Source organism: Tamandua tetradactyla, chromosome 4 (genome assembly GCF_023851605.1).
Source record: "Tamandua tetradactyla isolate mTamTet1 chromosome 4, mTamTet1.pri, whole genome shotgun sequence".
Taxonomy (NCBI): domain Eukaryota; kingdom Metazoa; phylum Chordata; class Mammalia; order Pilosa; family Myrmecophagidae; genus Tamandua; species Tamandua tetradactyla.
The window spans coordinates 4556140-4580313 of NC_135330.1; the positions used below are offsets into that span (position 1 = coordinate 4556140).

General features: G+C 43.1%; 2 protein-coding genes across 9 annotated transcripts in view; one reads left to right on the top strand and one right to left on the bottom strand.

Moving 5' to 3' along the window:
* Positions 1 to 3695, top strand: part of CERS2 (ceramide synthase 2) — an 11982-nt gene extending 8287 nt beyond the window's left edge. For all 6 annotated transcript variants that reach the window (XM_077156092.1, XM_077156094.1, XM_077156093.1 and 3 more), the window contains 9 exons: positions 400 to 517; positions 717 to 835; positions 1044 to 1101; positions 1212 to 1262; positions 1483 to 1575; positions 1767 to 1895; positions 2081 to 2187; positions 2302 to 2455; positions 2631 to 3695. In XM_077156092.1, coding sequence (XP_077012207.1) covers positions 400 to 517; positions 717 to 835; positions 1044 to 1101; positions 1212 to 1262; positions 1483 to 1575; positions 1767 to 1895; positions 2081 to 2187; positions 2302 to 2455; positions 2631 to 2771 — 970 coding nt within the window. In that variant the 3' untranslated portion in view covers positions 2772 to 3695. The remainder of the gene's footprint in view (positions 1 to 399; positions 518 to 716; positions 836 to 1043; positions 1102 to 1211; positions 1263 to 1482; positions 1576 to 1766; positions 1896 to 2080; positions 2188 to 2301; positions 2456 to 2630) is intronic.
* Positions 3570 to 24174, bottom strand: part of SETDB1 (SET domain bifurcated histone lysine methyltransferase 1) — an 83482-nt gene continuing 62877 nt past the window's right edge. For 2 of the 3 annotated variants that reach the window (XM_077156078.1, XM_077156079.1), the window contains exons 6-22: positions 23688 to 23813; positions 23309 to 23510; positions 22028 to 22101; positions 20565 to 20755; positions 19065 to 19194; positions 16937 to 17093; positions 16683 to 16841; positions 15434 to 16069; positions 14872 to 14988; positions 8074 to 8243; positions 6771 to 7399; positions 6136 to 6164; positions 5889 to 6021; positions 5441 to 5606; positions 4856 to 5067; positions 4497 to 4585; positions 3570 to 4306 (exon numbers count right to left, since the gene is read on the bottom strand). In XM_077156078.1, coding sequence (XP_077012193.1) covers positions 4189 to 4306; positions 4497 to 4585; positions 4856 to 5067; positions 5441 to 5606; positions 5889 to 6021; positions 6136 to 6164; positions 6771 to 7399; positions 8074 to 8243; positions 14872 to 14988; positions 15434 to 16069; positions 16683 to 16841; positions 16937 to 17093; positions 19065 to 19194; positions 20565 to 20755; positions 22028 to 22101; positions 23309 to 23510; positions 23688 to 23813 — 3338 coding nt within the window. In that variant the 3' untranslated portion in view covers positions 3570 to 4188. The remainder of the gene's footprint in view (positions 4307 to 4496; positions 4586 to 4855; positions 5068 to 5440; positions 5607 to 5888; positions 6022 to 6135; positions 6165 to 6770; positions 7400 to 8073; positions 8244 to 14871; positions 14989 to 15433; positions 16070 to 16682; positions 16842 to 16936; positions 17094 to 19064; positions 19195 to 20564; positions 20756 to 22027; positions 22102 to 23308; positions 23511 to 23687; positions 23814 to 24174) is intronic. The other variant, XM_077156080.1, reaches the window with a different exon arrangement.

The window sequence follows — 24174 nt, forward strand, 5'->3', positions numbered from 1 at the left end:
GTCTTGGCCGGCAGGCTCTGTCTGTTGCTGTCTAATTGCTCCTGGACCTCTGTGTTCTGACTGCCCTTGTCCTGGCCCACTGTGTGCCCCCCACTGAAGGCTCCATTGTCTCCCTGAGGGCACAGCACCCCTAGGCCCTTTCCTTCAATGGTTATTTGTTCTCACTCTGTACTCTGTCCTCCCCCCTGCCTGGCTGCTAGAGAACACAAGCAGCTTTGTCAGCAGTGGGCAGTCCCAGGAAGCGAGGCGGGGGGGGGGGGGTATTAGGAAACTGGGGAAACCGAGGCTCAGAAAAGTAGCCTGAGCTTGCAGTCCTTTCCCTTCTCCAGCCTACGGCTACCGAGAAATCGAGGTGCTTCAACAGTGCCAGACACCTTCTCACTCGTGTCCCTTCCTCAGGTACGTGGCTACACCACTGGCCGCCCTCCTGAATGTAAAGGAGAAAACTCGGCTGCGGGCCCCCCCAAACCCCACCCTGGAGCACTTCTACCTGACCAGCGGCAAGCAGCCTAAGCAGGTACGAAGCACAGACCCTGACTGGGAGCTGCTGGGTTCCGTGGGAGGGCGAGGGAATGGCTCGGGTTGCCTGGCCAGCTCTGGTGGATAAAGAGATGGGAAGGCATGGGAGAGGTAGGGAGGCGGTGGTGCTCCCAGGTTGAGGTGGGGAGGCGGAGGTGTTCCCAGGTTGAGCCTAACCGCTGCGTCCTCACATGCAGGTAGAGCTGGAGCTTCTGTCTCGGCAGAGTGGGCTCTCCGGGCGCCAGGTAGAGCGGTGGTTCCGCCGCCGCCGCAACCAGGACCGGCCTAGTCTCCTCAAGAAGTTCCGAGAAGCCAGGTTGGAGGTTGGGGCAGGAGAAGCTGGGTGGCAGAGGAAGGTCCGTGGTGCCTCGCTGGGAGGGATGGGCCACGGCAGTACTATGGGAGAGAGTATCGAGGCGAGGGGGTGAATTTGGTTTTAAGAATATTCTTGAGAGAGTGTATCTGGGGGCTGCTGGACAGCTGTGCCATTCTCCTACCTGCTCTTAGCATTTTGCTTCTTCCAGCTGGAGATTCACATTTTATCTAATTGCTTTCGTCGCGGGCATGGCTGTCATCGTGGACGTGAGTGGGGGCTGCTGGAGGTGGGGAGTAGGTTCTCTGGAGAAGGGGGCGGGGGTGAGGCCATAGAACTTGGGTCTCTCCTCTTCTAACCTGTTACCATCTCTCTGCAGAAACCCTGGTTTTATGACATGAAGAAAGTTTGGGAGGGGTATCCCATACAGGTACGAGACAGGTCATGTTTCCTTCTATGGGGATTGAGATTAAGGGAACCATTTAGCATAGGACTAGGACACACCAGCTCTTGTGGAGATTTTCTCAAATGTGCTAGAAGGGATGAGGTCACGGAGCCGAGTGTAACCTTGGGAATGAAGGGCTGGGTCTGGAGATGTGAAACCCTTGGGTCCAGGGTTGCGGGATCCCTTACACTCTTCTCTCTCCCAGAGCACCATCCCTTCCCAGTACTGGTACTACATGATTGAACTTTCTTTTTACTGGTCCTTGCTCTTCAGCATCGCTTCTGATGTCAAACGAAAGGTAGGTCCAGATGCTGTTCCTTAAGCCCAGGGGCCAAAATGAGGCGCTGGGATCAAAGGCCTCCTGATTTCTGGGTGCTCTGGATGGAGCCTTTTCTCTGGGCTATGGAGAACTGCAGGTGAGGGGGAGGAAGATTCTGGTGGGACCTGGGTGTAGGAAAAAGGTCCCTGGAGGCTCTACCTCCTCTGCAGGATTTCAAGGAGCAGGTCATCCATCATGTGGCCACCATCATCCTCATCAGCTTCTCCTGGTTTGCCAACTACATCCGGGCAGGGACTCTCATCATGGCTCTGCACGACTCTTCTGACTACCTGCTTGAGGTCAGGTGTTCTGGTATTCCCTCACACCGAGAGCCAGTGCTCCAGCCCCGTCTTTTTTTTTTTTTTGGAGGATAGGGCACTTCTAGAACCAGGGAGGTGGTCGTGTTAACTGGGATGTACATTACATGTGAATTTATACGGGAGAGGCAGGAGCTGTGACAGCGGATGGGGGGCTCTCTGTGTAGTCAGCCAAGATGTTCAACTACGCGGGATGGAAGAACACCTGCAACAGTATCTTCATCATCTTCGCCATCGTCTTCATCATCACTCGACTCGTCATCCTGCCTTTCTGGTGAGGAGGACGACAGACCATACAAAGTCCGGCCTTTCCCCGCCTCAGTTATCTACAGTCCCTCCCCTCCCCTCTTACTGACATGTACAGTCTGTCCTCCCCTTCCCCTGCCAGGATCCTGCACTGCACCTTGGTGTACCCACTGGAGCTCTATCCTGCCTTCTTTGGCTACTACTTCTTCAATTCCATGATGGGTGTGCTGCAGCTGCTGCATATCTTCTGGGCCTACCTCATACTGCGCATGGCCCACAAGTTCATAACTGGAAAGGTGAAGGCTCTGCCCCCATTTTAACCCCTACGTCTAGAAACTGCCCAATCCCCTCCTATGCCCAAAACCCTCTAAGAAACTAGTGTGGGGTCCCAGATAGACCTGGAGCAGGCGTGAAGGAGGGAGTCCTGAGGCATTCTGGGACCTCGTGTAACCTGTTCATCCCTCTTCACAGCTAGTTGAAGATGAGCGCAGCGACCGGGAAGAAACCGAGAGCTCGGAGGGGGAGGAGGCTGCAGCGGGGGCGGGCACCAAGAGCCGGCCACTAGCCAACGGGCACCCCCTCCTCAATAACAGCCACCCTAAGACTGACTGAACCTTGGTCCCAGCTGCTCCTCAGATGGATGCCTAAAGCCAAGAAACTACCCTGTTCCCACAGGGTCACTTTAAGCTCTGGGGAGAAAGGAGGAATGAGGGGAGAGTTCTCTGTATCCTCTCTCCGTGCTTCTTTGCCACCCAGTTGCCTTGAAACCAAATTTTAACCTGTTCTTTCCTCAGGTGGAGGGGAGATAAGTTATAGCCTCTGTTAGAGGGAGATGGTCTTATTTTCCTCTCTGTCTTCCAGGTTGTCCCCCCTGTTGCTTTTGAGCCCTCTCCCTGGCTCTGGGATAGGGATGACAATTCACATTCCTTGTACTTCAGAATTTGGCCATACCTATTTGCCTTTGACTCCCTGGTCTTGGGAGCCAGGGTCGTGCCTTATTGTCCCATCTGCGGGCCTCATTCTGCCAACGTTGGACCAAGGTTCACCTTCAAACCAAAGCTGAGCTGCCTTTAACTTCTTCCTTCCCAGCACAAAAGGATCTAGTGTAGGCATACGTAGGACCCTTATCTTACCTCTGCCAAAAACGAGGGTCTATCCTGGGGACTGCTCAGATGGGCTTTCTTCTGGTTACTTCTCTGCCGGCCGGCCCTGGAGCCACAGGTCCAAGATCTAGCTGCCTCCTTTCTCTGGCCTCATCCCCCCTTTCCCTTCAGCTAGGCTAGCTGGTCTGGAGTAGAATGGCAACTAGTTCCAATTTTTATTTATTAAACATTTGAGATTTTGGTTTTAAAGCCAGAATTACAGCTAGCACCTGACATTTCAGCAGAGGGACCATTTCAGACCAAAATATACTGTTAATTTTTTTTTAATTAAAATATATTAAAGATTAAAACATGGCAACAAGTGTCTGAGACTTACGAATTAAGATGAAAAACTAAATAAACTAAGATAATTTTTCTTATGCTTTTCTCACAATTACATAATATTTTCTTTAACTTCACATGGCAAACGAGAAAAATCCAAGGTACTAGATGAGTGACAGCTGCCCAGTGGGAAGGGTGGGCTGGGTGGACTTCACTGAAAGACCCAGAAGTGGTGTACGTAGGGTGAGGGAGAGAAATTAAATCACAGTCTTATGTTACCACCTGTTAAAAGACTTTCAAAAAAAACAATACAAGCCAAGCCCCATCCGAGGAATCAAGTCTGCTAGAAGTATGAGCACTTGAACAGGCAGGGGGGGCAGCACGTCCAGCCTGGGTTGGTGGCAACCTCTCCCCACCCCACCCCAGCGCCTCAGGAGGTGGAAAGACTCTGCACCCCACCCCGTCGGCTAGCACCACAGTGGAAGGGACTGAACCTGAATCCCCATTTCTAGTAGGAGCTCAGGAATAGCTAGACTGGAGATCTGAGGGTCAGTTCCTGAGGAAAGGTCAGCTCAGGAGGGGTGAAGATGTGGAAGGTCATCCTTCTAAAGAAGTCGCCCTCTGCATTCAATGGCCCCACAGCAGCAGAGCAGCTCCTTGCCTTCCACACTGCCCACCTCGTAGTTGTAGTCCCAAGTAAGTTCTGTCCCAGCCCGAATTCTCCTGAAGAGGAAGAAAAGGATGGGGGTGTGGGGAAGACAACAAGTAAACTAGGCATCTAGGGTTATACATTTCTGTAGGGGAACTGGCACATGGGTGGAGGAGGGGCCCTTAGGATTCCAGTGGTCCTTCCCCTCTCCAGCTCTGGGCTGCTTCTCCCTCCCCACAGCCATCCCTTCTGACTCCCTCTTACTTGCTGGCAAAGAAGGCCACCCAGGGGAAGCGGAGATCATGAGTATCCACGAAAACATTCTGGACAAACAAGTTGGGGCTGCAGCTGTGCTGTAGGTTTAAGGATAGGATGGAATAAGAGCCAAGAAAATAAACAGAATATGGCTTTGGGGGGTGAGTAAAAGTTGGGAGCCAAATGATGCCATCAGACTCTGCCAACTTTAGCAGAGATGTTCTGGAAGAAAGCATTCTTTAAGATCCTCTGAAATCAAGAATTTTTAACAAGAAAAGGAGGTAGGATTATATACAGTGGTGTTAAAAGAACTAGAAACGTGAGGACAACAGGATAATCCAGCATCTGAACGGGTGGAAGGATCTTACGTTGAGGTAGCGGCCCAAGTTGCCTTCAAGCTTGGCATCAATGATGTAGCAAGACTCCTCCCCATCGTAGAACTGGCGTGTGTTCTTACGAACAGGTGCACTCTCCCCCTTGTCTACAGAGGCCATGTTGGTTGATTTAATGGCAATCCCATGGGTTGATTTAAGAGCAAAGCCTCGGGTTGATTTTACTGCCACTTGGCGCTTTGTTGGACCTGTGCAGGAAAAAAGAATGGGATCAGGATCCATCCCAACTCATGGCTGGACACTCTACCTCTCTTTTCATCCCACCCATTGCATCTGAATACCAATAAGCTACAACTCTAAGGCAGGGCTCCTATATATCAGTTTTTTTCAAGCTGATCAAATCTGTTGGACAAAGGAACTAAGGGAAAAGAGTGAGGAACTGGAAAGAAAACAGGTTGAACAATAGTAACAGGTCTTCTAGGGGTCTGGAAGCCTGGTAAGCGATACTTCAACTCTTAGGATCTGGATTTTTTCCCCTTCCCTTAAAAAATACCCTATCTCAGTGTTGCTACATTTCTTCTCCCCCCACCCACTGCCCCGTGCCCAATTCTGCCAGACTACCAGACATGCTCTTCTTGTCTTCAAAGTCATCCCCTTCAGAGCCAGAGGAGATGGTCTGAATATCGTCACTGTCAACCGCTGTGGCTGAAGTCTGACCAGCAGTGGGCTTTCGGCTGGTCCCACTTTCCCCCTCACTTTCTGTGCTGCTGGACAGTGTGAGGACATCCTGAGGAAGCAGAAAGGTGAGAAAAAGAAAGAAGAGTAAATGGAGAGGGCCCCTTCAAGGCCTGGCTCTTATTTTTAGTAAGGGAGGAAGGAGCTGAGACTGTAGCAAGAGAAAGACTAAATGTTGGATGAAAGAAAATGAGGCAAGGCTGGAGAACAAAAGACCTAATAGAAATATAGTAAAGGATTTGGTGAGATGAGGTGCGGAGGATGCCCTTTTTACTCATTTAATCAGACTGAATAAAAAGAAGGTTGGGTAAGGTAAACTTGAGAAGGTGCTTACATCAGTGTTGGACTGAGCAGAGGCCAGGAGTCGTCGGCTCTGATGCATACTAGTCTTACTAGGTGGGCGGCAGAGTCCTTCCGGCTTCAAAGGAGACGGATTGTAACCATAATTTCGAGAGCTTTCAGTAAATCTGATGGCAGAAGAAAAAATGGGAAAAGAGGTCAGGTTATTGGCTGTTTTTCAGTATACCTAAGCTTGAATGGAGAATCAGATTTAGGAACAGATGGGAAAGAATGACACTTACACTGACATCTTGTTTCGGTCGTCAGGGTCCTGGAATAAAAATAAGTGAAGAGGTAAATGCTTTAGGGTCCAAGGTAACACTTCCACTACTTGGACTATCTCAAATGGCCTCTTTACACAATCTCAAGTGGGGTATGGGTGAGAAATTACTCTGTAACTTCAGAGCACAACCATATTCCCATCACCAAAAACCCATGGGAGAAACCTCTGACCCTTCCCAATGACAGGGCATCATACTCATGGAAAATGCCACAAGCAGAGTCTTACAGAGACCAGGAACAAAGTGTACCTCCTGTACTGTGGAAATTGTCAATAGCATCAAAAATATATTTAGAATCCATTCTTGTTTCTCTGGTCTAGTAGAAGAAAGCAGTCATGTAGATAACATAAAACAGAATAAAAAACTTAAAAATCACTTCAGTTTGGAATTTATCAGATACTTCTATTCCACACCCCCAAAATGATTTGGTTCCTTAAACAAACACTAGGAATGTGCTGCCTAGAGGAGGAAATTTAATAAGGTTTGCCACAGAAATGTCCACCAAGTATAACCTACACGTGAGGACTCATATAGTGAGTCTGTTCTGCACCAAAGTGAAACAAAGCCTCGACTCAGAGTTTTCTACCACTGCTTACCTCTTTCTTGGCTTGCTTGATGTCCCCCTCATCCTTGATGCCCAGTCCTGAGGTAGAGGCCTTTTCAGCTTCCCCTCGGGCTCCCCCAGCCCGACCATCCCCCCCATCGCTGGTCTTGAAGGATGACCGGCTGTCAGAGTCAGCAAAGCCAACTTCACTGACGTTATTGCAGCTCAACCATGAGGCCACTTTGTTCTTGGGTGTCTCTTCAGAAGAAGGTGGATTGCAGGCACCTACAGGCATTGATGGGGGAACAGGAATATGTGGGGGCCCGAGGTCTGGGGGACGGGAGTCCTTGGAAGCCATCTCCAACAATCCATTCTCCTTCTGGCCCCGGGTCTGCCGCCGCGTGGCATAGCTGCGCCACACAGAGCTGGTGCTGAAGTCCTCATCCTTACAGAAGTTATCATCCGAGCTATCGTCGTTGGACTCCTCAGGGTCCTCGGTACCGCTGTTGCCATCTTCCTGGTCCTTCAGGTCCACGCCACTGCTGTCAGAGGAACAGGGGGCATCGCTCTCATAGCCTTCCTTGAAGTTCTCCACACTCTCAATATGGTCCAAATTTGCAAAGTATTCATCGCCCATTTCCAGGCCCTCCTTGTCTGCAAAGTCATCCGTCAGGATCTTGCCTGGGAAGAAAGAGAATGAAAGGCCTTCTAGGGACCTTTTAGAAGGAATAAGGGTCATACCCGTCAGTACCCAATCACCAGCACACAATTAAAATGACTTGATTTCTGTCTCTCATTTCTCTCTCTGATGATACCTCCTTCTTTAGTGTCTTAACTGCGAAAGCATGGGGAAGTTACTATAATCTCACACCTTCCCTCTTGCCATTTCTTTCCTTTGCTCTGTTTATCCTAAAGAAAATTCTCAGCTAAGCTAAAAGGCTCTGGTGGTAAAGTGGGGAGATATGGGAGAAAACGATACACTGAACAATCATGTTTCCCCCTCTGAAGCATCATCACTCTGTTTGTTTTTTTTTGGCATGGGCAGGCATTGGGAATCGAACCTGGGTCTCTAGTACTGCAGGCAAGAACCGTGCCTGCTGAACCACCGTGGCCCACCCCATCACTTTTATTAACAGTGTCATCCCTTTCATTCTTGTCTTTATGGAGACTTTTGTCCCTCCTTGGTCCATCCAGACAGGCACATCACTCATCATGTTCTTTGCATAAGAAAATTCTGCTCTCCTTTTATTCCCAGCCACATGACAAGCACTTTCTCCTCATGTTCAACTTCTTTCTGGTTCAGTTTCCCCACCATGTCCCAACTCAGAAATCAACCCTTATATTTCATCACCAACCTGCATAAATACAGACAAAGGAGCCTTTGGCAATGTCATCCAAGCAGCGGATACCCCAGCCCTTGTTCTGGGTCTTGAATAGCTGTAACCGAACCTGCAGTCCATGCTGTACCAACCGGTTTGTGCACATGTTTGGGTCACATTTGCAGCGCTTATTACATTCATACACCCTAGGAAGAGATTAGAATAAAATGATGTGATCACTAGAACATCCAATAAATCCACAAAACTGTTATAATTCTTAAAGTATTGTCATTTATAATTCATCATGGATAAAGACTGAAAATTAAGTAATGATATAAGTGAGTGGATTTATTGAGCTGTCTAAGCCCTTTGATTCATTTGGGAATATTTATCCCAAGGAAATAATTTAGAAAGGGGAAAAGTGATTTACAGATATTTATAATAGTACAGTTCATAACAATGAATACCACAATACCTACCACCTGGAGAAAAGCTAAGGAAACTATGATATGAATCCATTTTTTAAAAGTCCATTAAAAAAAGTACATAGACTATATGAATTTGTAGAAACAGATTAAAAAATATGTGAGAAAAGCAGAAAATATGAGACAGATACTGAAAGAAAGTCAAGAGATGGGAGGAGTTGATACTAATTAATATTCACCAGATTCTTTTTTTCAGTAAAGCTGACTTTCATTCTTTTATTCAGTCAACATTAATTAAGCAACAAGAGCTGTGGTTGGTACTGGGAATACAACAATGAAAAAGGTCATAATCTCTGCACTTAGGGAGCTCATAGTCTGTTTAGTTTAAGAACTTAACAATTTATCAGAGGGATCTAACAAACGTCAACATTAAAGGAAGATCATATAGTTACACTGAGAAAACTGCTATCTTTTCAGGTATCAATATTTCTGCTCTATATGCTTTGCTGTGTTAGGATTTTACTTATTTCCCCGATACATAAATTTAAGGAAGACATTTAAAGTTAGTTGGCTAATGACATTAGTCAGAGCCCACTAGCTAAAGAGATGTTATCCTGTAAAATAAAGATCTAAGAAAGAGCACGTACTTTTTCTGCCATTATGTAAATACTTTACATATATTCTCTTATCCTATCCTCAAAGCAGCCCTATTAAGGTGTTTTTTTCTTTATTTAGAAAAATCTCTATGTTTATTCATAGAGAAAAGTGCACACATTAGTTGACAACTCACTGAACTGTCATAAACACACCGTGTAAGTGGCACCAGATGGCACAAGATCAAGAAACCACTTTACTAGGTCTCTAAAAGCCCCACTGAGGGTTGGGGTGGGGTGCTAATCTCTTTATAGGTGTATAACAGAGTCAGTTTGGAAAAGTCAGGGCCAGAATTTGAACTTAGGTCTACCCATCACAGGAAACCATTGGAGTAGCTACACTGAGATTCATTCATTCATTCAACAAAATTTGTTTGAGCAGTTACTATGTCACGGGATTAGTTAGCTGCTGGTGGCTACAAAGGTGAGCAAGACAAATAAGAAGACAAGGTCCCCACCCTCATGGAGCTCACTGTATCATGGGAAAGACAGAGACACAAACGTGGCGCTCAACGAGAGAATACAGGGAGTGCAAATGACCTAGTTTTAGAGTGACCAGGAAAGGTCTTACTGAGGAGGTGAGATTACAGATGAGAACTCAAGGACAAAGATATCTACACAAAGAACAGTGGAAGGATGCCAAGAAGAGGACACAGCATGTACAAGTGCCCTAAAGGTAGGCAGAAAAGTACTGGATGAGCTAGATCCAGAACTGAAGAATATTAATGTGATTGGAACAGCCTTGGAGGGAGAGAGATAACAAGAGGACAGATAATAGGGTGCCTCGGAACCCAAAGTTAAGAGTTAGAATGAAATACAAGCGCAGAGGGAAGCTATTAAAACTATAAACGCTTATTAAATAACCACCAAAGTTGTTATTGAAAAATATTTTTATGAAACATTTCAAACTTGTAAAAAAACAGGTATTTAAAACACTCCTGTAGTTACCATCTAACACTATCAAATCTGAACACTGTTACAGGGTTCAGATTTTTGTTTATAATTAAGGCATGACACAGTGATGCAACTGAAATGAATAATTATCTTTTCCTTTGATTAGTTCTCTATGTATTCAGTACAAATTCATTCCCAGATCTCGCCAGTAGTCTCAATCTCCTCTAAAAACACAGATAACACCAGATTTTCTATTAATCCCATCTTCCTGAAGAAGCGTCTCTTGTAAGTCATTTGAACTGCTTTACTAGTGCAAAGCTGTCAGCCTGCGAGCACACTTCACTACCATCCAGCGATTCCCTTCACTCCTTTTGGCTCTCTGTCTCTTAGAGCACATGCTTTCTTCTTTCCTGGCTTTCCCCCTCATTTTGGTACATTTCTAGTAGCTTCCCAAGAAGGAGAATCTTCAGATATCAATTTTGAGGCACTGCAGGTCTCACACTTAATGGATAGTTTGCCTGGTTTTAGAATTCTAGATTGGAAATAATGTTCCTTTAGAATTCTGAATAGATTTCCCAAGTGCCTTCCAGCTTCCAGTGTTTTTTTTTCACCCTATTATTTATTTATTTATTAATCCTTTTTTTTTTTAACCCATCTGTCCATACCCTGGATAAAAGAAGCATCAGACACAAGGTTTTCACAATCACAGTCACATTGTAAAAGCTATATAGTTATAAAGTCTTCTTCTTCAAGAATCAAGGCTGCTGGAAGACAGTTCAACAGTTCAGATACTTCCCTCCAGCTACTCCAATACAGCATAAACTAAAAAGGGGTATCTATATAATGTGTAAGAACAACCTCTAGGATAAACTCTCGACTGTTTGAAGTCTCTCATCCACTGAAACTTTATTTTATCTCATTTTTCTCTTCCCCTTTTTGGTCAAGAAGGCTTTCTCATTACCATGATACCGGGTCCCAGTTCATCCCTGGGATTTAGGTCCCATGCTGCCAGGGAGATTTACACACCTGGGAGTCATGTCCCATATTGGGGAGGGGAGGGCAGTGAGTTCACCTGCCAAGTTGGCTTAGAGAGAGAGGCCACATCTGAGCAACAAAAGAGGTTCTCTGGGGGGTGACTCCTAGGCAAAATTATCAGTAGGCTTAGCTTCTCCTTTACAGGAATAAGCTTCATGGGGCGAGCCCCAAGATTGAGGGCTCAGCCTATTGAACTGGTTGTCCCACATCTTGTGAGAATATTAAGAATTCCTCAGATGGGGAAGTTGAATTTTTCCTCCTTTCTCCTCAGTTCCCCAAGGGGACTTTGTAAATACTTTTTTATATTCTCTGCCCAAATTACTCTCGGATATATTGGGGTATCACACTAACCGGTACAAACTAACAAGATCTCACGCCCTATTTAAGATTATGGTGTTCTAATAAACTGACCATACAGGTTAAATTAGGTAATGTGTTACCCAAAATATAAAATTTGCACCAAATAAACATCTCTCCCTTTCATCTTGCATAGAGGCTGAAGTTTGAAAATATGGGCCATATCATCCTTTACCCAGTATTCTGATTTACCTTAGTCTTACCCAGATCAACTTCACTCATATCTACAGATGAAGTCTGACCACTTTTTCATCTTTTTTAACAGTTGCTGAATGGGACAATGCTGACTTTCACAGCTTCACTGCTCCAACTCTGAGTCTCAGGTGGCACATAAACACCCAAAGTTTCGGGGAATGACCAGGTTATAGACAAATATTCGAGTGTTGTTTTCAGATATCTTAAGGCATTTCAGTTTTTTATTTTTTAATGCAGTCTATCATCTCCTGAAGTTTTTAGGATTTTCTCTTTGTCCTCAGCATTCTGACATTTTATGATCCCGTGTCTTGGTGGGGATCTATTTTCATCCATCATGCTGGGACCTGACTGGGCCTTTCAATTTGCAAACAGCCCCTTCAATTCTGGGACATTTTCTAAATTACATCACTGATGCATTCTCTCTTCTTTTTCTTTTTGTTCTCTTTGTTCGTTTTACATCTGAAGCACTAGGTTGATCAAATCGCCTCTTCATGTATAAGCAGTATATCATGTTATATCCCACTCTACTGTCCTCCTCTTTTGCTGGCCAATCTTTTTCAATCTCAAATCCTGGCTGATTCTCCTCTGCCCAACCTCTAATGCTGGAGAGCTCCAAGCTCACTCCTGGACTCCATTTTCTTTCGTTTTGTCAATATTCTCTCTAGATAACATCATCCAGGCTTTAAATACTACTCTAGTGGTAATGATTCCTAAATCTTCCTATGTCTTCCCTCTCAGAAACCCCACTGCCTTTTTTTGACATTTTCATGTGGACTGCCTAGCAGGCATGCCAAATTAACATGGCTAATATAGCAACTGAATGCACCTCACACCTGCAACTCCCCTGGTCTTCCCTCTCAGTGGAAGCACCAACAACTATACACTTAGCTGCTCAAGCCCCAAACTTTAGGAATTGTTTTGGATTCGTCTCTTTCTTTCCCACTCCATAGTTAATTCATCAAGTTCTGTAGCTCTACCTCCAAACGCACCCCAAATCCATCCTTGTCATCTCTACTGTCACCTCCACTCTAGTTCAAGCCCTAGCCACTACCATCTCTCACCTACACTCCTATAATGATCTCCTCATTAACTGGTCTTCCTAATTCCACCTTTGCTCCCCTAAGACTTAGTCTATACAGAGAAGCCAGAATAATCTTAAAAAGGCAGTTCATATTGCTTGCCTACTTAAAATCCTCTAATGGCTTCCTATCATACCTGGAATTTGATTCTAACTCTCCATTCTGGTTTACAGAGTCCTACAGAATCAGATCCCTGCCTATCTCTTCTCTCTGAACACCTCTCACAACTCTGCTGTTTGAGCACAATGTTCCAGCCAACTAGTTTTTTTCCTCTTTCTTTCTTTTTTTCCCCTCTTTCTTAAATCTGCCTAGCTCATTTTTGCTTTAGAGTTTTCACAATCTGGAATGCTCCTTCTATTTTACTTGTGTGGCTACTACCATCTGGTCATTCAGATATAAGCTTAAAGTCTTAACCTACAAGAGAACATCCCTGGCCACTCAAACAAAAGCAGACAACTATTCTTCCCTCTACACAGCACTTATCACTATCTGCTATTTTTATTCTTTTATTTCCTGTCCCCAGTAGAGTAGAAGTTCAAGAAGGGACCTCATCCATCTTATTTATTATTAAACCTTTACACTTATAATAATGTCTAGAGTACAGTAGCAGGTGCTCAATATATGTATTTATTGAAAGAATAAAATCATTTTACAGATGTTTGCCAACTACCTAGTATGTGCCAGGCACTGAGAATATACAGTAATTAATCTTGCCCTCAGAGAAGGAAACTCTTAAACCAATTAGAGACCAATTAAGTAATTAACTCATCTTTCTAATTAGGAAACATAATTAAACAAGAGGTTTGTCCAAGGTTAGAAAGTCACCTAGGGAGCAGAACCAAAGTCTCAACTTATCTAGGTCTTTTCTACTAATCCACAGGTTTCTCTCACTGTTAGTTAGATTCAACAAAAATATGTTCCTCTTCAAGTTATTAAAACAGCCACAGTTGCTTCTTTTCTCCTATTTCATGTAATGATTTCCACACATATTACAAATATGCATGTAGTAAAAGAGCCAACATGTACAACCCCTGAGGATATGCTTTTTCTGTGTCCTCCACCATGGGACAAAATATTGAGTGAATGGCAAAACATCAAAGAATGTGTTACTGAGTATGGCACAGCTGGTCTTCAATTAGGGTCAGATTAGGTCACATACCCTCTACACTAATGCATCTTTTACAGCATATATTTTATGTGTTTATATAAACGTGTCTTCTTAGACTGTAAGCTCATCAAAGACAGGGTTTATGGATCTGCAGTAGCTAGTCCAAAGCCTCCCCCTTCACTTAACAAACGCTTGGGCACCTACCTTGAGCCAGGTTCTGTTCTAAACAGTGGGCATTTCTCTGGCAGCCATTTAAAAAGTGTTTCTTTTGTTTCATATACTTACCTATATGTAAGTATGTATGTAATTACCTGGTAATTACACCAGATTTTCATTTTTTTTTATCATGCACAGACACCAGGAATCAAACCCAGGTCTCCAGCATGGCAGGTGAGAACTCTGTCACTGAGCCACCATGACCCGCCCAGGTTTTCATTTTTTGACAAACTCTTAACTTCAAAGACCTGGGTGCCATGCTACCTCTTTTACTTTGATATTACCTTATTTCCAGTTCAAATCCCTGACCACTTGTCAAAATCATCTTAACGGTCTTCTATTCTGGGAAGATTTCTCTGGTCAACCCCACTGTGATTCCTCTAGTTTTACAGCTCTTCTTCAGTGCATACCTCTACCTGCATTATAATAAACCTATTAAATATTTTTAGATGACGTGTGTTTTTATTTCCTACTAAACAGGAAACTGTTTAAGAACAGAGATCATGCCCTCCATTTCTTTTCTGTCCTTCTCAGTAATGTATTTCCTAGAAAATTCATTTTCAAAGATTTGACTTGCCAATTTGTCAGGTCATTCAATCTGCTATGAAAGATCACCTTTCACTACAAAAGAAAATTGCTAGAGACTACTCAATCATGCTGTCTTCACTTCAAGGAAAGCTCAAGAAAGAAATATGTGATGGAAATTCAGAAAATATGATTTAATTAATATAATAAAATTCCTGTTTCAGTATCCTATTTTTTTTTGCTTACTATTTTTAGAATTCCGATGGGCTCTGATACAAGTACAGAAAAACAAGAACAAGCTAAGGAGCATGGTCTCTGAGGTGCTCCATTTTCCCCTGACTACTTACCCTGTGGGCAGACACTCTTCTAGCCTCTTGTACTGGTAGCCAGAATTAGGGTTGGTCTGGCCCCCTGGTGTACAGGCTGTAGCCTGAATAGTCAGTTGATGGCAGGCACACTTGGATCTGTATGGGACAGGAGGAAATGACAAGGGCTGTGAGACTTTCTTCAGGGGCAGGAAGGACTAATAAAAGGATGGGGGTAATGTAATGAAATTTCTTTTTTTTGTGTGTCATACATTGAAATGAGAAAGGAAAAGACAAGAGTAACGTAAAGAGATGGCAAAAGAAACAAAATGACAGTGGAGAGCATGATGGAGGGAAGTAAAGGAAAAGGGGAAGAATCGAGAAAGACACAAACACCAGTTACCAAAGATTACTCAGCTGCAGCCTCTACCTCATAATGGCTTTCAAAGAGTCCTTATGGCAGGAGCTTCAGCTGAGAAGGGAAGTAAAGCAAGGTGGGGAAAGTAGGGAAAGTAGTGCAGATATAAGGCAAAGGAAGAGGTGGAGAGAAAGGAAACCACATGGAGTTTGGAAGCGAGGACAGCAATTCCCCCACCCAACTCACTTGTCCCGGCACCCATCCTTGCAGTCACAGCCAACCAGAAATTCAGGGCCCGTGTTAATGAAAACACCCTTGCCCGGGATACGTTCCTTGCTGTAGGCCACCTGGGGTGGGGGAGTTGTGTCGATTTCATTGACACAGGATAAGGGAACATCTTCCTTCCCATACGTGATGTCCAAAATATAGTAAAAAGGTTTATAGGGCTGAAACTTTCGGTCCACAAGAACATATGGATCCAAACAGAACATCTCCAGGAAGAGGAAGTCACAGCCAGTCTCAAAAAGGTAGCGTTCAATTTCCTGCATTGTCCGAAGGCAGAGGCCACAGGGTGTCTTATATATAACATGAAAGCCCATCTTGCGGTTAACTCGGCGTCGAGCTGTCATCCGCCGGAAGTCATAGAGTAGTGGGACTAGCAGAGGGTTCTTGCCCCGGTACTGCTCACTCCTCATAGGTCTGACCCGAGACAGACAAGTATAGCTGCAGACATGAGGTAAGTAGAAAAGCTTCTCCATAGGGGCACGGTAGGAGGGCTCTGCTGGGGCCCGCTCCAGCATGCCATGGAAGGCTGGAGGTGCTGGGGGGGGTGCAGGGAGTGCTGGGAGTGCTGGGGCAGAGGTTGCTGAACCTAAAGGTGATCTGTAAATGAGATGCAAGCGATCAGAAAGCAGCAGGATCTATTTGCTGTACAATTGCCCCATCCAGCTGGTAAGCCATCTCTCTCAACTTTCAAAAATCTGTGGCCTGGAAGCTAAAGATGACAGAACAAAGTAAGATCTTCTCTTGCCAATTCAGTCCCCAATATGGACAATGACTCTCTCTGGTTATTCTTCACTGATCTATCCTCTATTTCAACACTATACCTTTACACATTTTCCTAAAATTTATTTGCATATGAATTATGGAAGTCAAGTCCATTCTTCTAACACTGCTTTTTTTTCTGTGTCCTATAAATAACTTTACTAACTCCCAGAAATCAAGGGAAGAAGCTGTGTTTCCTTTCTTTTGTATCAATGATGACACCATGTTAAAGACGTTTTAACAAATGACTTTCTGGTGATGTCATTATTTCCAAGCACCCAGTTTCTAATTCAATTATTAATATCTGCAGAAACTTATAAGGTTAAAGTTTCCTTTTTCAAGTCTGTACTCCTTACCATCATAACCTTAACCAAGCCCCTTGGAGCCCTAATATGTTGGCTGCTTGTTCCACATTGCCAACCCACCAGCAGAAAACTTGAGATTTCCTCACCTGTGTGTCTGGCTGATCGCAGGTTTCCCACCAGGGATATTTTCACTGAGCGCAGGGGATGTAGGTGAGGAATGCCCAGAGCCGACAGATCCTGGCCGGAAGGATGTGCTTTTTTTGGCTACCTGCTTCCGTGACTGGGCAAGCTGGCTTTCTAAGCTTCTAGGGGAGAATAGAAGAGATCACGGAATAAGGGATGCAGAAAATATGAAAACAAACAAACAAAAAACTGGAAAAAAAGACAGTACAGCACTCACTCATTGTCAGTTGCCTGGGGAGACAGAGGTGGGGCGGGTGGAACGGGTGGGACAGGGGGAGCTACTGGCTGTGGGGGCTCCAATGGTTTGAACTGGGTTCCAGTACTGGTCAGGTCCTGGGTATACTGGACCACAGGGCCTTTGCTCCTCACAGCACCTACAGGAAAAAGGAAAAACTGACCAGTGTGAGGATGAGAGCTGTGTCGTTTGTATTCATCCACACATCTAATCTTCAATTTATGAAAAAAAATGAAGCAATGGAAATATTTTGAAAAGGTGCTAAGACTATCAGTTCCATCAATAAGTGGGAATGCTCGCATATATATCAAACATTTATACTGGGCTTTGACTTAAATAACACTTTATCTTTCGGCCTCTGAAGATTTACTTAAGTGATCATGTTGCTTTGTTAAAGTATTTTCAAAAACGCATTTTTTGAAGAACTAATGTTGGTGGAAAAATCAACCAGAAAGCATGCCCAGAATAGTGGGGGAAAAAAATCCATCTGGGGTTAAAAAATTGATCATAATGATCCTATTTCAAAATTTCAACTTCTGTGTGAGACCAAAGGAAGAGATGTTTATTTGGTACAAAATTTATATTTTGAATAGCACATTATCTAATTTAACTGAATGGTCAGTTTATTTGAACACCATAATTACATGGAATCTTGAACAGAGTGTGAGATCTTGTTGGTCTGTACAGGTTAGGGTGATGCCCTAATATATCCCAGAGTAATGTGGGAAGAAAACAAAAAAGTATTTGCAAAGTGCTCTTCAGGTGACTTGGGAGAAATGAGGAAATATTTAACTTCCCCATCTGGGAAATTCCTAATATTCTTACAAGGAGTGGGACAACCAATTCAATAGGCTGAGCCTTTGAATTGAATCAGCCTATGGGTTCACCCATATGAAACTTATTCCTACAAAGGAGTAGCTAAGCCTATTGATAATCATGCCTAAGAGTCACCCCCAGAGAATTTGTTGCTCAGATACAGCTTCTCTGTCTAAGCAAACTTAGCAGGTGAACACTCTGCCCTCCCCTACACCGCCCCCTCCCAACATGAGATGTAACTCCCAGGGGTATAAATCTCCTTGGCAATGTGGGACAGGACTCCCAGGATGAGCTGGGACCAGGTATCATGGATTGAGAGACTTCTTTTTTGGGGGGTGGTGCATGGTCCAGGAATCGAATCCGGGTCTCCCGCATGGAAGGTGAGCATTCTACCACTGAACCACCCGTTAAACCAAGAAGGCTTTCTTGACCAAAAGGGGGAAGAGAAAAATGAGACAAAATAAAGTTTCAATGGCTGAGAGATTTCAAAGAGAGCTGAAAGGTTATCTGCAAGCTATTTTTATGTATTATGTAGGTATCCCTTTTTAGTTTATGGTATATAGGAGTGGTTGGAGGAAAATACTTGAAACTGTTGGACTATGTTTCAGTAGCCTTGATTCTTGAAGACGACTGTATAACTACATAGCTTTTACAACGTGACCATATGATTGTGAAAACCTTGTGTCTGGTGCTCCTTACATTCAGGGTATGGACAGCTGAGTAAAAAAATAAGTAAATACTGGGGGGGATAAAGGGTAAAAATTAGATAGATTTTAACACTAGCGGTCAATGACAAGGAGGGATGAGGGGTATGCGATGTATGAGTTTCTACTTTTTTCTTATTTCTTTTTCTGGAGTAATGCAAACGTCCTAAAGATGATCATGGTGATGAATAAACAACAACGTGATGATACTGTGAGCCAGTGACTGTATACCATGTATGGACTGTATGTGTGTTAAGTTTTCTCAATAAAATATATACATATAAAAAAACTGATCAAGGGTAACACAGGAAGCAGGTAATTCTCACATGGATAACAGAGGTAGTTATTATCTCTAATAAATCTAACAAAAACCAGTTTCAGATCTTTATGTCATTGTTTAAAGAGAATCAGCACCATAGCATGTAGAAGCAGCACCACAGAGCCATCACTAATAGTAGAAATACTTCAGGACACATGTCCTGGTTCCAATAAGTCAGTAGTGTCACCCTGATGAACAAAGCTGTTCATCATAGCTGTTGAACATAATCTCTTGCTGGTCTGGCACTGCCAAAGTATCTTTCAGGACATACCCATGTTTGGACGTGTTCTAAGCTGTCCCCCTTGCTTCTTTTCCAGTGCAGAAGCTGAGGACGTCTTCATGCTGAACATGGGCTCTAGTCGTGTAGAGCCTCGATAGATCCATTCACATCTTTTGTCATCCTGGGGGATTCGGGGGAAGGATGAGTGGGGGGGATATCTTGTTATTTGTGGAGCATATTTGCTTACCACGGCAGACATCAGGTATATAAGGAAGAAAACAATGTATTTCTTGTTTAAGAAATAACAGGAGGAACCTATGTCTACACTAAGTACTGTAATATGAAAAACATCACAGGACTTGGGAGCAAAGGGCTGAGACTGCACAGTGAAGAAACATAATTTTAACAAGGAGAGAGGAGAAAAGAAAGGGTATAATACAGAGAAGACAGGATTTAACAAATGAATATGAATTCTCAATCATTACATTGATATCTCTTTTAGTCTCCAGTATTCAGAGCAGCTGGAAGTAAAAACCTAAAATTGTAAAATTGTAACCCATGTCAAACTCTGAAATATGTTCTACAACTAACTGTGGTGCTGTGCTTTGAAATTTATAGCTTTTTTGTACATATTTATTTTACATACAAAAAAGGAAAAAAAAAAGTCCACTGTGATGATAAAAAAAATATTTAAACCCTCCAACCTCCTATATTCTGGAACAACTAGAAGAAAAAATATGAAAGGATTGTATGGTAGCCCACCACAAACTCTGGGATCAGTACTTGTTGAAGAGTGCTTTGAAAACTATTGCTTTTTAAATTTCTTTGCTTTGTATGTATGTTATACTACACAATAAAAAAGTTAAAAAAAAATAAGTTAAAAAAGGAAAGAACACAACCACTTAGAAGGATCTGGGGAATTTGCTGAGTTATAAAAGCCAATCCCAAAAGGTTACATTCCATATAATTCCATTTGTATAACATTCTTGAAATCACAAAATTATAAAAATGAAGAACAAAAAAAAAGGGTACAGATAATCTAAGAGTTAAACCGAGCCTTGAAAAATCAAGAACTTCAGTTCCTTGATGCCTCTTCTTTTCCCACTGTCCTTCCTACCAATACTCTAAATCTGGGTAAACTGAACCTCCTACTTTCTCTGTACCTAAATCCAATGTGAGTATTCCTAGAGATTAAAAAATAATAAAAGGGCATGCCATGGTGGCTCAGCAGGCAGAGTTCTCGCCTGCCATGCCAGAGATCAGGGTTCGCTTCCTGGTGCCTGACCATGCCAAATAATAACAATAATAATAATAAAAATAATAATAAAACCACACAGATCAGTGTCATAATTAAATTCATGGAATTCATTCTCAACAGCCACTCCCAAAAGAACTAAAAGACAAGGTAAAATCTGATCACAAATAAGTGAAAACAGGTAAGACAACAAATAAGAGAAACTATGGTATACATATGAAATCCTTCTCATTACTGCTTCCTATGGCCCCAACCTACCCCTGCCCCACCCCCACAGCTCAGGGGAGGACCCGCACCAGGAAAAGGATCCTGACGAGGCTGCCATCCACCTCCTCCACCCGGGACTTCCACCAGGTGCCTTCCCACTCTGTCTTGATAAGCTGGCCACTCTTGAGCAGCACCATGGGGCGGTTGGGGTAGGCAGTGATGTACTCTTCTATAAAGTCTCTGCAGGAGATGTCTTCTATGTCCTCCCATGTCTTTTTCACTGTCCCAAGGAAGAAGAAGTTCTGAGAGAGGGCAAATATGGCATGTCTTGAAAGGGAAACAAGGTTGGCAGGGTGATATTTGGTATTTTCCACGTTAGGGAGGAGAAAAAAAATAAATCAACTCATAACCTCAAATAAAATAAAAAACAGGACCACTTAACTTAAACCTAATGTGCAAATGCACATCAAATCAAGTAAATCAAATACCTAATAAACAATGTAAAATATAAATGAGTCACGATTTCATATGAATGGATATTTCTCCTCAGGAAAATTCAAGTGGAAAATTCCTGCTAATTTCTTGATATAAGTTACGTGGTAAATCAAAAAGCATCAGCTGGTATCATGACATGAAATTTAAAATTTGTCCATCTGTCTCAGTTTTTATAAGGCTTTTCAGGGACCATGAATGTGTTTGCCATCATGTTATGTGGAAGCAGTGTTGGTTGACTCTCTTACAATTGAAAAGAGTTGCTTCTGTAGGAGTCTGTCCCTAAGCTAGGGTCATGAGTGTAGAGGATACCGTGAAGTCCCTATCTAATACAGCTTCTATGAAAAGCACTATGCAGACTACAGATCACACCTGTGGGGTGAAGTCTGAGACTAGGAAAGGAATCACATCGCAAATCTAAACCACTTAGCAAAGAAATAAAAAATACTTCTATAGTATGAGCAGTCCACCCAAGGTCAGTTATGATCTTCTAGTCTCTCACTCTTTGGCTACAAAAATCCAATACTAAAGATGAACGAATAAAATTCTATCTCCCAACTGTAAATTTTAGAGCAATGTTAACTTTTTTGAATTTGATAACTGCATTTAAGGCGGTTACATTAGGTGACTATCCTTGCCCTTAGGAAATAAATGCACATAGAAGTATTAAGTGTTGTAGGAGCATGATATACACAACCTACTTTCCCAGATGCGGAAAATAAGTAAACAGGAAGACGGACAGAATGTGGCAAATGCAGTAAAACATAAGCTGGTGAATCTGGGTGGGGGGTATGGTGGAATTCTCTGTATGGAAGTGGTATCATTTTTGCAACTGTCTTGTAAGTTTGAAACTATTTTATAAAATAATAAACACTCCCACCCCCCCCCCACATGTAAACCTGTCTCTTTCAAAAGACATTAATCAACCTTTAACTCAAGATTGGGGTAGACTCCTATGTACCAAATAAAAACCACAACTTTTCAACTGGGCATCTATAAGAAAAACTACAAAGTAAAGGAGGAAGGGATAGAACTAAGGAGGAAGGAGGGAGGCACTCACGTGGCCGGCAAATGGGATACAGTTCAGACTGTGTTACATAAGAAGCATAGCCATCATCAAAGAAAATGAGAAACCTGTAAGGGAAGAGGGATAGTGGAAAGATCTGAGGCTAATGAACACAGGAGATACTTCACACGACCTACTAAAATTGTTTCGTCACAGCCTCTATTCTTCTGGGTCACAAACAGGACACACCCCAGGGAATGTGCTCCAGTTTACTCCTTTCTTCCTGTTATTCTTTCATTCTACCCTAAGAGTTAGGAATTCTCCTTTAAAACTAACAACATATCTCCACATGCTCAAAAATCATTTATTCTTATTCCACTATCAGATTCCTATGCTGTTGAAAACCACTTAGTGCCTGAAACTGTAGAGCAGTGTTCCAGTAGCCATGTTTCTTGAAGACTGTATAATGATACAGCTTTTATAATGTGACCTTGTGTCTGATGCTCCTTTTATCTAGGATATGGACAGATGAGTAAAAAATATGGATAAAAAAGAGATAACAGGGGGAATAAAGGTTAAAATAAATTGGGGAGGGCGGGCCGCGGTGGCTCAGCGGGCAAGAGTGCTTGCCTGCCGTGCCGGAGGACCCCGGTTCGATTCCCGGCCCCAGCCCATGTAAAAAACAAACAAACAAACAAAACATAATAAAAAAACAAGAAAATGTTTAAAAAAAAATGTTTCCCTTTCTTCCATCCTTCCTTCCTTCTCTGTCTTTCCTTCCTTTAAAAAAAAAAATAAATTGGGGAGATTGAAATGCTAGCGTTTAATGAGAGGGAGGGGTAAGAGGTATGGGATGTATGAGTTTTTCTTCTTTCTTTTTTATTTATTTTGCTGGAGAGATGCAACTGTTCAAAAAAATAATCGTGGTAATGAATATACAACTTTGAGTTGATATTGTGAGCCACTGACTGTATGTCATGTATAGAATGTTTGCATTTTTGTTTGGTAAGGTTTACAATAAAAATATAAAAAAAAGAAAACCACTTACTTAGTCTCCACTTCATCTCTTCCTTCTACATAAATTCCCTAGTTCCCTAACCAATCGTGATTACTCTCCTCAAACTTTCCTCCTTCAAGTTTTCTTCTTGAGGGAAGGAAAAAACAAAAAAAAAATAAAAGAAAAGGAGAAACAATCACCCACTTGGCTCTTGGGAGATTGGGTTCCTGGCCACTGGGGACTAAGAACCCAAAAGCCAATTGTGAGGTCTGGACTATGACTTAAACAGGGAAGACATTCCCAGTCTCCATTCCCCTGACAATCCTCTGTTCATGTACCTGAGCTTGTTTTTGACGTTTGGCGTCTCAGCTACAATGCCAGCATAGAGCCAGACCTGATTCCCATCTTTGTATTTGGCCACCACTCGACTGCCCACATAGAGCTTGTCAGCGGGTGGGTGGTAATCATAGGCAATATGGTTCCCCGACAGCAGACTCTTTCCTTTGTTGTCAAATTTGACCTTATACTTCTTTCCTGGTCCTGAGTAAAAGGGAAAGATAAATTAAAAAAAAAAAAAAAGGAAAGGACGATTAGTTTCTGTATAAATCCTTGCTGCTATAAGAAAGACAGAAGGGAAGGTTGCAGAGGAAAAAAGCACGCAGCAATGGGAATGTGCAGGGATGCCTTTCATTAGTTCTTCCTCTACTTTGAACATACCAACGGTCTGGATGGCAATAAGGGTGCCTTTGTGCCACGTCTTAGTTCTCTTCTTGCCCAGAATCCGCATGCTGACTATCAGGTCACCATCTTTGCTCAGTTCTCCAGACATCTGACTTAAGGTTCCTATGGAAGGGAGCAAAGCTGTTCTAAAGAGTTATGTCACAGACTGAGGAGAGACTGGAAAGGTGAAGAAGGAAGTAGGGTAATTAGGAGAAATGGGCTGGTCTTTGATCTCTAACCACTTTTCCTGTTCTCTTGGCCAAAAGCAGACAAATAAGACACAGCTGACTCAATTCACCTCATTCCACAAGCAAAGCTCCTTCAGACCTCTTTATAGGAATTCTGGTCACTCTTCTTTTTCTAATCTTCACTTGGCAAAAGTAATCAGGAGCACGCAAACAGCCTAAATGTGGGGAGCTAAAAAGGTATTTGTTAAAGCCATCAGAGACTAGGAAATCAACATCACTGTAACTGGACTTAATAA